The sequence below is a fragment of the Marmota flaviventris genome, chromosome 2 (assembly GCF_047511675.1).
Source record: "Marmota flaviventris isolate mMarFla1 chromosome 2, mMarFla1.hap1, whole genome shotgun sequence".
NCBI lineage: Eukaryota > Metazoa > Chordata > Mammalia > Rodentia > Sciuridae > Marmota > Marmota flaviventris.
In genome coordinates, this window is record NC_092499.1 from 103436985 (window position 1) to 103448955 (window position 11971).

The window sequence follows — 11971 nt, forward strand, 5'->3', positions numbered from 1 at the left end:
AAGCACACTTAGATTTTTGTCCAATAATGCAGAGTATCTCAGGTAAAATATAGCAATTTCCTTCCTTGGACACTGGTCACAGTAAGTGTATATCCTAAAAAAAATTCTGGTAAATAGTGTAAATGACTTAGACAGCATGAAACCTATTTACCCATATAAGAGAAATTCTGAATAGCTCTCATAGTAGGAAATTATGGGGAGTTTCAGATTTTGTCTAATTACAAAACTCTTTAGAGGTAAACACTAGCTAGGAACAGTTCTGAACTCTTAAAAAGCAGGATCAGAACCTCACGCTTAGCAGTGTAAGTCTAATGGAATGATGATTTTTTGTTGCCTGAGGCCAAAACAAAAACATGGCCCAATCCTCCTGACACTTAAAGCTAAGTCCACAGCCTCATACTGGGGCTGTCCATGATTTTTTTAAAAAAATTAAGACATAAATTTTATAATTTACAATTTATGCATTAGGTGGTTTTCTTTCTTTTTTTCCATCTTCTGCCTCAAAAAATTATTATTATTATTATTTTGCATTACAATTCTTAATACACCTTTATACCACAATTTATCATGTCTCTGATTGTATATAAGGTATGTTGAGGTGGTTTTATTTCATTGCCATTTGTAGCTGTCTTGCTGACTCTCTCTCCAAGCCATGAGAGAGGACAGTCAGTCACTGGTTCTACTTTTTTATAAGCAAGATAGTTAGTCTATGGGAATGCTACTGAATGTCTGAACAAAGTTACAAATGAACTAGATTTCAGAGTAATTGCTGAGGTAGAATCAGTACAATTTGGTAACCAACTAAAAATCATTAATTGAATAAGAGGGAAAATCTAGGAATGATTCCAAGGTGTGTTAGGCTTTTGTTGCTATGACCAAAATACCTTCCTTTTCACAGCTTTACATGTGGCCCTCTCAGGACTGCCTGCAGGGGTTCTGACCCTGCGACACTTGTCTGACCTCCCAGTTCTCCTCGTTCAGTGATTCTCACTGGTAAAGGTCCAGCTTCTTAACACAGTGTTCCAGGTACTCATGCCCTGTCAGCTCTACTTTGCCATCAACACCATGCATGTCTATATAACAGTACATGCATGTGACATATCTTTATAATTAGTTTTTGTATTGTTCTCTCCACCAAGACCATAAATTCACAGATGACATAGACTTAGCTGTATTTTACCTTTAGGTTCTCAACACCAAACCGTATTTAGCACATACAAAACACCAATAAATAGTTTCTTGATTCCTTAATAAATGCTTGGTCAGAAAATATATCGTATGATTGATAAACAGATATCTAACACTGGCATATAAAAAGGTCTCAGTAAATGTTTAGTGGATGAACAGATAAGTTGACTGCTGTTCAGTGCCAACAAAAAACCTTTTATTCTTACCTTGTCTGCAAGAAATTGGTTGCGACGTTCTTCAATAAGTTTTTCCACAGCCCTTCTATGTTCCAGTTGCTTCATTCTTTGTTTCTGAGCATTCATTAATTCTATTCGGTCGTCCTCAGCAAGTTTAGCTAGCATTGTTTTTCTAAAAGCCTCCTCTTCTTCTTTTGCAGCCTGTAATACTAATTCCTTCAAAGCCATTTGTTCTTCAAAATCTTGCTTCAACTCTCTCTGCTTTCTCAATTTCTCTTCTACTTTTTCCTAAATAATGTAGATAAGTTAATTTAGTAATCATTTTCTTAAATCCAATTTACAAAGAGTGAGACAATTGGCTAAGTTTAATATTACAATATGAAATCAATTATGAAAAACTAAAAAAATTATGCCTTTTTATGACACTTTGCCCCACCATTTAAAACTATTTGGATAAAGGACACATTCCTTTGGATAGCCTTCTATTACTGTATATATTTCTGATCTTGGTTCTATACTCATAATTAACATATTACACTTTGAAAAGAGTTAATTTTGCACACCTGACTGTTTTAATCTGTGGTCTCTGAAATGTGCACCAACTATGAATCATTCTAGAAACTTGCCGGAAACAGCTGTCCAAACCACTAAGTATTTTTCAGTTTCCAACTTCCTGTTTATCAAAGCTGCATTTATCCAACTTTAGTCTTCTAATACTCTTTTCATTCTCAAAATTCTTTAAAATTTAAAAACAATAATCTAACAATGACAATTAGACAATTTTCGGGGAAATTCAAATTCACTTGAAGCAGCAAAACTCTTTTCCTCCAAGTTTTATTTTCCAAACACTGATGAAAAATTTCAAACACACCAAAAAATTTAAAGAATTTTACAGTAATCATCCATATCTAATACCTAAATTCTAATTATGTTTTACTAGTCTTGCTTTATCATCTGTCTATTCAATTAGGACTGTTATAAAAAATTATATGTATATGTATACATATATACATATTATATATAGTTATAATTTACATATATATATATATATATATATATATATATATATATATATAGTTATAGTTATAATTCCTTTTTTAAAAATCTAACCAACTTTGCCCAATTCTAGCACAAGCTCCATGTAAGCCAATATCCTCAATGCATCTAAAATAACTGTCTTGACACCTGTATTGGTGAGGGTTCTTACAAATAACAGGGACCATAAAAGATTTACTACAGGTCATTGTGTTGCATACAGGACTTCTGGAAGGACCAGGAAACCAATGTTTCCCCATGACAATGCTGTCAAAACTGCCCCCAAATGATCTGTTCTTCCTGTGGTGTGGCTGTTATCTCATTTTGCTCACTTGTATCTTCACACCTTAAAAGGAGGGAGACAAGTGTGGGAGATAATCTAGGTCATATGAAGACCTTAACTAAAAGAAGAGTCGTTTTTACTTTTTAGTTTTTATAATATAGTAAAACAACTGTTTCCAAAAAGGGTGGGTAGGAGTAAGTGAACATCAGCTTTATCAACACTGTTCCCTATATATAGCTACATTGAGTATTCATCTCTTCTTTATCCCTTCTTCATTATGTACCTTGAAGTCCTACTCTGTCTATAAAGTTTTCTCCAGTCTAATATTCATCTTCCTTTCTGGCCTCTTAATTAAAAAACATCAATTTATCATCTAATTGTATATTATATATATAAAATATGTCATATGTCCTATTGAAAATATTTCCTAGAGGACATATTTTGTTTTTCATTGGGATGCTGGCTGCATAAATGTTTCTATAATATATATTTTGTGTTTATTTGCTATGTATTATGTAGAAGGCTCATTGAGGGCAGAGTTACTGTCTCATTTGGTTGGAATTCCTCTAGAGTTTATCACAACACTCTGCATACAGAAATGTAATATATACCAAAATTAATATAGTAATATAGTTGATATTTCCTGAAATCCATCTCCCATACAAAATTTTAGTTCAATTCAATAGTGAAGACATCTAGCTAAAAAACAGGTAAATGTTTGGCAAAAATAAAATATTTCCAATGTAGAATGTTCCTGTACTCTTTGATAAGTCTAGATCAGTATTATTCTAATTATATACCATGAACTGCATGATTTTTCCATTCTGTGGTTTTAGAAACAGCTGTTCATTGAAACTTTGAAATAATTTGCTATAAAACTACTTTGACTCTGGGAACTTTCAGGAGATCTCCTAGTCTGGATTCTCCTACAAAGACTAGATATTTTACTGGGGGAGATAATCCCAGTAAACAGCAGTGAGGGACAAGCAGAGTAAAACGGGAAAGGAAGAAAAGCTAACACACAATGTTACATTGCTGAGCTGGTGACCATGGTGGACAACTGAGGCTCAGTCTTGACAGGACCTTGTGAGGAGTATGTGGATGTTAACTTTCTGCTCCCAGAAACTGTCAGCACCAAGTCAGTCTAAGCTTTCATAAAAGTTCTCCATAGCTGTCACTGAAATCAGAGGTGGGACTGAGAGGACATGAGGCAAGGCACAAAAGTATTGGAGGTAGGAGATAGCTGTCATAATATTTTGCCTGATCATACTACATTTTTTTGAAATTATTTTTAATTTGGAAAATCGGCTGGTTTAGATTTCCACATTAATATATAATTGAATAAGTAACCTCTCTTTTTCCCCCTGATCGTCTCTATATTTCCTTTGATAGACCACTTATCCTTTCTAAATCTATTTGGACTTTTTCTTTCTTATGTTCTTTTTGATAAAATGTCTTAGTTTTTCCCTAATAGTAACCAACTGGATTAATTGATGATAGTGTGTTTTCCTAATCTTAGTTAATTTCCACTTGTAATCTTTATTTCCTTATACATTCTCGCTCTAATACTTGAATTTGTATCCTTTTTCTAAGTTCACTATTTTTTTTCCACTAAACTTCTCACTAATTGCCACAGGTATCAGTATTATAAAATCTTATATATTTTGATATGTAGAAATAGTATCCTCTAAATAGTTGCAGTTTTTCTCTTCAATCAATAACCGAGAAAGATGTTTTTGAATATTTAGTTAGTTGATTAAAATATTTCTTACTAATTTCTCGCATTTCCCTTGCATTATGCTGGTAAATTTCCTTTAGATTTCTAACAGCTTTAAAAATTATGTATTTCAAGGCAATGCTACATGGAAGATTAGATGTTTCTTTTATTACACCTTCAGTATCAATTATATTTTTTATCTGTAATACTTAGGATTTGTTTGATGTTCTAGTTTATCTGGTGATAACCCTGAATCTATCTGCTTCCTATTTGTTCATAAATACCTGATATGCCTTCATTTATCATGTTATTAACTTTTCTGCACAGTTTGATCTTATGTATGTGAATTACATTAAGATATTCTAAAAGGGTCTATACATATTTTTTACATTCTTATGTTGTTAATCAAGAATATACATGCAATGTATTTTTATATCAATACATGTATGTAGCGATTTCCTCTTCACTAATGAAACAGTGTATCTAAAAGAACAATCTGTTTTGATAAAGCTGAAAATTATTATACAAAAAAATAGTACTAGTTACAATTTATTACATGCATATATCTTGTTTTGTGAAGAATATGTTAAAATCTTTTTGCTTACTTAAAGATTGGATTCTTTAAAGACTTCAGTGTACATACAGTAAAGTGTTCTTTACAACTTACATAAAGGTTTTCTGCAAGATTGAAATATAGGAAATATTTTATCCCAGACTGTGGTTTGCATTTTATTTTCCTAGAAATGTTAGGAAGTTATTAATGGTGAAAAAGCCCAATCTCTAAATTTTTCTTTAAAAGACATGCCTTCTTCTAACCTATCAACAAATGCCATTCCCAATTTCATGAAGACCTTCTTGTGTTTGCTTCTGTAAATTATATAGTTCTAGCTTTTTTGTTCATATCTGAGTTAATATACTAAAAAATAAAATAACAGGAGTTGGTAAAAATGTGGAGACATTGGAACCCTCAGACATTATTAGCATGAGAATGTAAAATGGTACAGCTTTTGTAAAAAGCAAAGTTAGGCAGTTCATAAATAAATTAAACACAAAATTACCATACTGGGGCTCAGGTAGATAGCTCAGCAATAGAGCACTTGCCTAGCACGCCTGAGGCCCTGGGTTCAGTCTCCAGACCCCCCACCCAAACACACAAAATGGCCTAGCAATTCCACTTCTATGAATATACCCAAAATATTTTTTTAAAGGCGTTCTAACAAAAACTTGTATACAAATATTCACAGTAGCAATATTCAAAAACGTCAGAAGGTAGAAACAACAACAACAACAACAACAAAAAAAAAACACAACTGTTGAATGGATAAACAAAATGTGGTATGTCCATATAATGAATATTATTTAGTCGAAAAAGGAATGAATTACTGATACATGAATGACCTTTAAAAATGTAATGTTAGAACTGAGGATGCAGCTCAGTGGTAGAGTACCCAGCATTTGCAATGTTCTGGGTTCAATCTTCAGCACAAGAAAAAAAAATATGCTAAAAGAAAAAAGCTGAGCATAAAAGGTCACATTTATATGAAATAACCAGTAGTAAAGTCTATAAAGACACAAAGCAGACAAGTGGTTGTCAGGGGCTAGGGTAGAAGAGAATGCACACAAATACCCTTCTCAGGTAATGAAGATGTTTTGGAATTAGAGGTGATAGTTTCACAACATTGTGAACATTCTAAATGCCTCTGAATTATACACTTTTATTTAAAATAGCTAAACTGGTAAATTTTATGTCATGTGAATTATAGCTCAATTTTAAAAATACTGATATAACTGAAAGGCGAAATACACAAATTCACAATATGTTAGAGACATCAATAAACCCTCTCTTAACACTTGTCAGAACAACCAACACAGAAAATCAGTAGGGATGTGAAAGAGTCAACACCATATCACCAAGTAGTACCTAACCAACATGTATAAAAGATTTAATCAACAAGAGCAGAATATGCACTCTAGTGCCCCAGAACAAATTTAATGAAATCGAGATCAAACTGAGTGTGTTCTCTGACCACAGTGGAATCAAACCAGAAATCAGTAACTAAAAAGATAGCAGGAAAAATATCTGGATATTTGGAAATTAAGCAGCATAATTCTCCATAATTTATGAATCAAGAAAAAAGTCTTAAGAAAAATCAGAGCCAAGTATAGTGGTGCACACCTGTAATCCCAGAGGTTTGGGAGGATGAGGAAGGAGGATTGAAAGTTCATAGCCAGCCTTAACAACTTAGCAAGGCCCTGTCTCTAAATAAAAATATAAAAAAGGACTGGGGATATGGCTCAGTAGTTAAGCAACCCTGGGTCCAATCCCCAGTACCGAGAAGGAAGAAAGAAAGAAAGAAAAAAATCAGTAAATTTTAGTTAATGAAAATAAGATGTGGCAAAATTTGTGAGATGCAACTAAATAAGGACTGAGAGACATTAACAGCACCAAATACGCACACACATTTAGGAAAATGCATATGCAGGTTCAGTATCCCTAATCCAAAAAATTCAATATCCAAAATCAAAAGCTTTTACAGCATCATGCTGGCATGTCAAGATTTGGATTTTAGAGAATTTCTGACTTAGGGTTTTTAGATTAAGGATGCTCAACCAGTGAAGTCCATAAACATATTCCCAAATCCAAACACTCCAAAATATGGAACACTCTGAAAGCAATAAAAGATTGTAAACCTGTGTAACACTAATTGCATGCATGTGAGAAAAGTCTAAAATAATCTCAGCTTCTACCTCTAGAACCTATAAAAAGAGAAGTAAAGTAAACTGAAAGCAAGAGAAAGAAAATAATAAAGATATGACCTGGAATCTAATGGATTTAAAATTAGGAAACAAAAAGATAATAATTTATGAAACAAAAGGCTGGTTTTTAAAAAAAATCAGTTAAGCTGAAAGACCTTTAATAAAGTTAACCAAAAATAAATATATAAATAAATGACCAGTATCAGGAATGAAACATAGGATATCAGTAGAGACCTATAGACATCAAGAGATAATAAGGGAATACTACAAACAATTCTTCACACATAAATTTGGCAACTTAGAAAAAAATGGATCACTTTCTTAAGAAACACAAGCTACCAAATCTCGAAGATAATTTGAATAGCTCTGTAACTATCAAGGAGTTTGAATTAATCACTTAAAACTCCCTCAGAATAAAAATCCAAGCCAATATGGTTTCAAAGGAAAATTCTATAAACATTTAACAAATTAAAATTAATACAAATTCCTTATAATCTCTTCCAGAAATAGAAGAGAAAGAAACATTTCCCCATTCATTTATGAAGCTGAATCACCTTGAGGTCAGTATAAAAAACGAAAACTACAAACTGATATTCCTCACAAATATGGCTGCAAAAATACTTAACATGGTATTATAAAATAGAATTCAGTCATTTAAAATAAGTATTCACCATGATCAAGTGGGATTTATTCCAGGGATATGAGGCTGGTTTGGTACTCAACGATCAATCGATATACTTCTCCAGACTAAAGAAGAAAAAGCATATGACCCTAAGAGCATCTGAGACAACTCTACAATTAACATTATACTTTACCGGTGCAAGACTGAATGCATTCCCCCTAAGATGGGCAACACTATTATTCAACATAATGCTAGCAAATGATGCTGGAAGTATTAGCCAATGCATAAGGCAAAAAAAAAAAAAAAAAAAGGAATCAAAGGTATACAGATTACAAAGAAAGAAAATAAATTGTCTCTATTCATAGAAGACACAGCTAATAAGTCAATTTAGCAAGATTGTAAGATACAAGATCAACATAAAAAAATCAGCTCACTAGCAATGAATACATGGACACTAAAATGGGATTTGTATGCTGAAAACAATTTAAACACTGATGAAAAAATACAGAGATCCAAATAAAGGGAGCTATGTTGTACTCATGTACTAGAAGATAGAACATGTTAATTCTCCCTAAGTTGATATTCAGACTTAATGCGATTTCTACCAAAATTGCAGCAAGGTTATTTGCAGACAGAGACAAGTTTATTCCAAAATTTATACAGAAAGGTAAAGGAACTAGGATAGTTAAAACAATTCTGAAGAACTACTATACCGCTAGAGTAATCAAAACTGGGTGGTATTGGTGAAGAGAACAAAATAAGAGGTCTCAGCATTTAGACTCATCCAAAAAGCTCAATTGTATTTTAACAAAGGTGCAAAAGCAGCTCAAGTGTTAGAGAGTCATTCCAATAAATAGCATGGAACAACTGGACATCCAATGGCAAAAACTATACTTCAATCTATGTCTCATACCTTGTAAAAAAAATATTAACTGAAAATCACAAATTTAAAAAATAAAAATGTAAATAAAAAACTTTTAGGAAAAAATAAATTCTTCAGAATCTAGACAAAGCGTTGACACCAAAAACTCATGACTCATAGAGGAAAAATTGACAAACTGGACTTTATAGAAATTGAAACATTTGGCCTGAGAAAAACTGTTAGGAAGATGACAAGACAGTTACAGACCAGGAGGAAATATCTGTAAACCTCCTACTTGACAAAGGACTTGTATTTAGAATACAAAAAGAACTCTCTAAACTCTATAAATGAACAAACACCTCAATTAGAAAATCAGCAGACATGAAGAAATATTTCACTGAAAAAGATGGTAAGAAAGCATATGGAAAGATGTTGGCATCATTAGACATCAGGGAAATGCTACAATAAGATATCTAAAACAAAATATCACTACAATAAGATATTACTACGTAGCTATTAAAATGACTAAAATTTAAAAAATAGTGAAAACACCAAATGTTGGCAAGAATGCAGAGAAATTACATCACTCATACATTGCTGGTCAGAGTGTTAAATGATATGGCTGTTTTGGACAACAGTTTGGCAGTTAAAAAACTAACAAGAGCTATCTCAAAACCCAGCTAATGTACTCTTGAGCATTTATCTCAGGAGAAATGAAAATTTATGTTTATACAGAAATCTATACCTCAATGTTTATAGCAGGTGTATTGTATTTGTAAGAGCCCAAACTTGGAGACATTCCAGATGCCAAATATACCAGTTCATTTGATACATGGATGAAGTATCAAATGAACTGGTACATGCATATCAAAGACATACTACTCATTAATAAAAAGAACAAAGTATTGATAAAGGGCAACATGAATGAGTCTCCAGGAAATTATGCTCAGCAAAAAAGAACCACTCTCAAAAGGTTACATATTTATTTCTTCCCATTTATATAACATTCCTGAGATACTTTTTTAAAACTAAGAAAAAATTAAAAGGTTCATCCATACTTTAGCACATATCAGCACTTCATTTCTTTATCACTGAATAATATTCCACTACATGGATATGTTTTGCTTATGAGTTCATTAGGTTATTTTCACTTTTAGCCATTATGAATGGTGCTGCTATGAACATTAATATACAAATTTTTGTGTAGACTTAGGATCATTAATTTTTCATTATTGTTATCTTCTAACATATTTATTAAAACACATGAACTCCCCATTAAGTACTGCTTTAGCAGCTTTGCACATATTTTGGTATACTCTTCTTTTATCATTAATTTGAAAAATCTAATTTCCACTATGATTTCTTCCTGTGCTCACTGCTTATTTAGAAGTGCATTGTTTATTTAAAATATTTTTAAGGATTTTACAGGTATATTCTCAATATTGATTCCTAATTTAATTACACTATAGTCAGAAAACATACTTGGTATGTTTTAAAACCCTGTGAATTTATTGAGAGTTACTTATATCCTAGAATATGATCTGTCTTGGTGAATGTTCTATGTGTACTTCAATGGAATTTGTATCCTGCTGCTGTTGGGTGAAGTATTCTCTGAATGTCAGTTAGGTTAGGTTTGCTGACATTGTTGCTCAGTACTGTATCCTGTGATTCAGACCACTTAGTCTATATATTAGTAAGAAAGGAATATTAAAATCTTTAACTCTTGATTGTGGATTTGTCTATTTCTCTTTTCAAACCTGTCAGTTTTGCTTCATGTATTATGAAGGTTTGCTAGTTAGGTTCATATGCCTTTGGAACTATTATATCCACTACATTAATCTTACAAAAATCCTTGTTCTGAAGTTGACTTGGTCTTATAGTAAAATAGGCACTCCAACTTGCTTTTTTTTTTTTTTTTTTAAAGTTTTTAATATTTATTTTTCAGTTTTCGGTGGACACAACATCTTTATTTTATTTTATATGGTTCTGAGGATCGAACCCAGCGCCCTGTGCATGCCAGGCGAGCGCGTTACTGCTTGAGCCACATCCCCAGCCCCCAACTTGCTTTTAATTGACTAGGGTCTATGCAGTATGTATATCTCTTTTTGCTTTAAACTACATGTTGTCTTCATACTTAAATTGTACTGATTATAGACAACACAGTTACATTACACTTTTTATGATATAGTCTATGAACTGTTCTCTGAGTGAAGCTTTTTTATTCAACTTGAAAATGTCTTTTAACTGCATTGTTTACACCATTTACCTAGAGTGCGATTATCAATAGGTTGGGTTTAAATTTACTCATTCTACTGCTTCATCTCAATATTATAGTCTTCTATTAATAATTCTTTTAATATCTGAAACTTACTCTTAGTTGCCTCCTGTATATTTCAGCTTGTTCTTCCTGGTATAATTCCTGTCGTACTTGTTCCAGGTCTTCACTTTGCCGCAGCATTTCCGCCAATTTCTGAGTCAGCTATTAAATTAAAAAATATATATATTTATAGGATCCAAATTCGATACCTAATTATTTCAGAAATTCACCAGTGTCAGAGAAGTGGTTATTTTAATACCGCATTCTGAAGCTGCAGCCTTTTTTCCTCATTTTCCTGAACTTTTGCCATCCTATGTTCTTCTCTTTGCTGCTGCATGTTGGCAAACTCTATGATTTTTCTGTTTTCTTCTTCCATCTCCTCACGTTTCTTGTTTCTCCAGATAGTCTGCTCTCTCTGAAACTCCTCAATATATTTTCTAGTTGCATTCATTTTTTCTAATTTTTGTTGTCTCTCCCTAAAGAGCAATAGCAGATATAGTTTTATAGTAAAAGAAATAATAAAATATCAAAAAATAAAAAGTTCCTTCTGTTAATAATAATGTTCGGGGAAACAACTTCCCTATTTACAGTTTGTTCATTAATACAACAAATGCCTATTACGTGACACTACAAATTTTCTCTGGATAAAATACTACTGTACTTCTCTTTTAACCTACTAATGGAGTTTTATGCATCTCATTTCACAAAGGCTATGACCCGTTAACGTGAGCCTTGTAGTCTACTCTTAAACTGTCTACTAAGGAAATTTATCAGAAAATATGTCCCATAACATATGGTATGGATATATTTAAGAAACAAAGATTTAGGTCACTCAGTCAGTAAATAAGCATTTATTAATTATGAGATACTTATTAACAAACACGCTGACAAAGATAAAGAAGAGCTGGTCTCAATTTTTGTGATCATAACTAATATTTATTGAGCATTTACTATGTATTCACACTGTTATATGTGCTTCACCTCTTCACAACAAACCTATGACAAATCTGAAGT

General features: G+C 32.3%; 1 protein-coding gene across 2 annotated transcripts in view; it reads right to left on the reverse strand.

Moving 5' to 3' along the window:
- Nucleotides 1-11971, reverse strand: part of Mns1 (meiosis specific nuclear structural 1) — a 55106-nt gene that overhangs the window by 29018 nt on the left and 14117 nt on the right. For both annotated transcript variants that reach the window (XM_027923787.2, XM_071608294.1), the window contains exons 6-8: nt 11217-11433; nt 11012-11119; nt 1395-1652 (exon numbers count right to left, since the gene is read on the reverse strand). In XM_027923787.2, coding sequence (XP_027779588.2) covers nt 1395-1652; nt 11012-11119; nt 11217-11433 — 583 coding nt within the window. The remainder of the gene's footprint in view (nt 1-1394; nt 1653-11011; nt 11120-11216; nt 11434-11971) is intronic.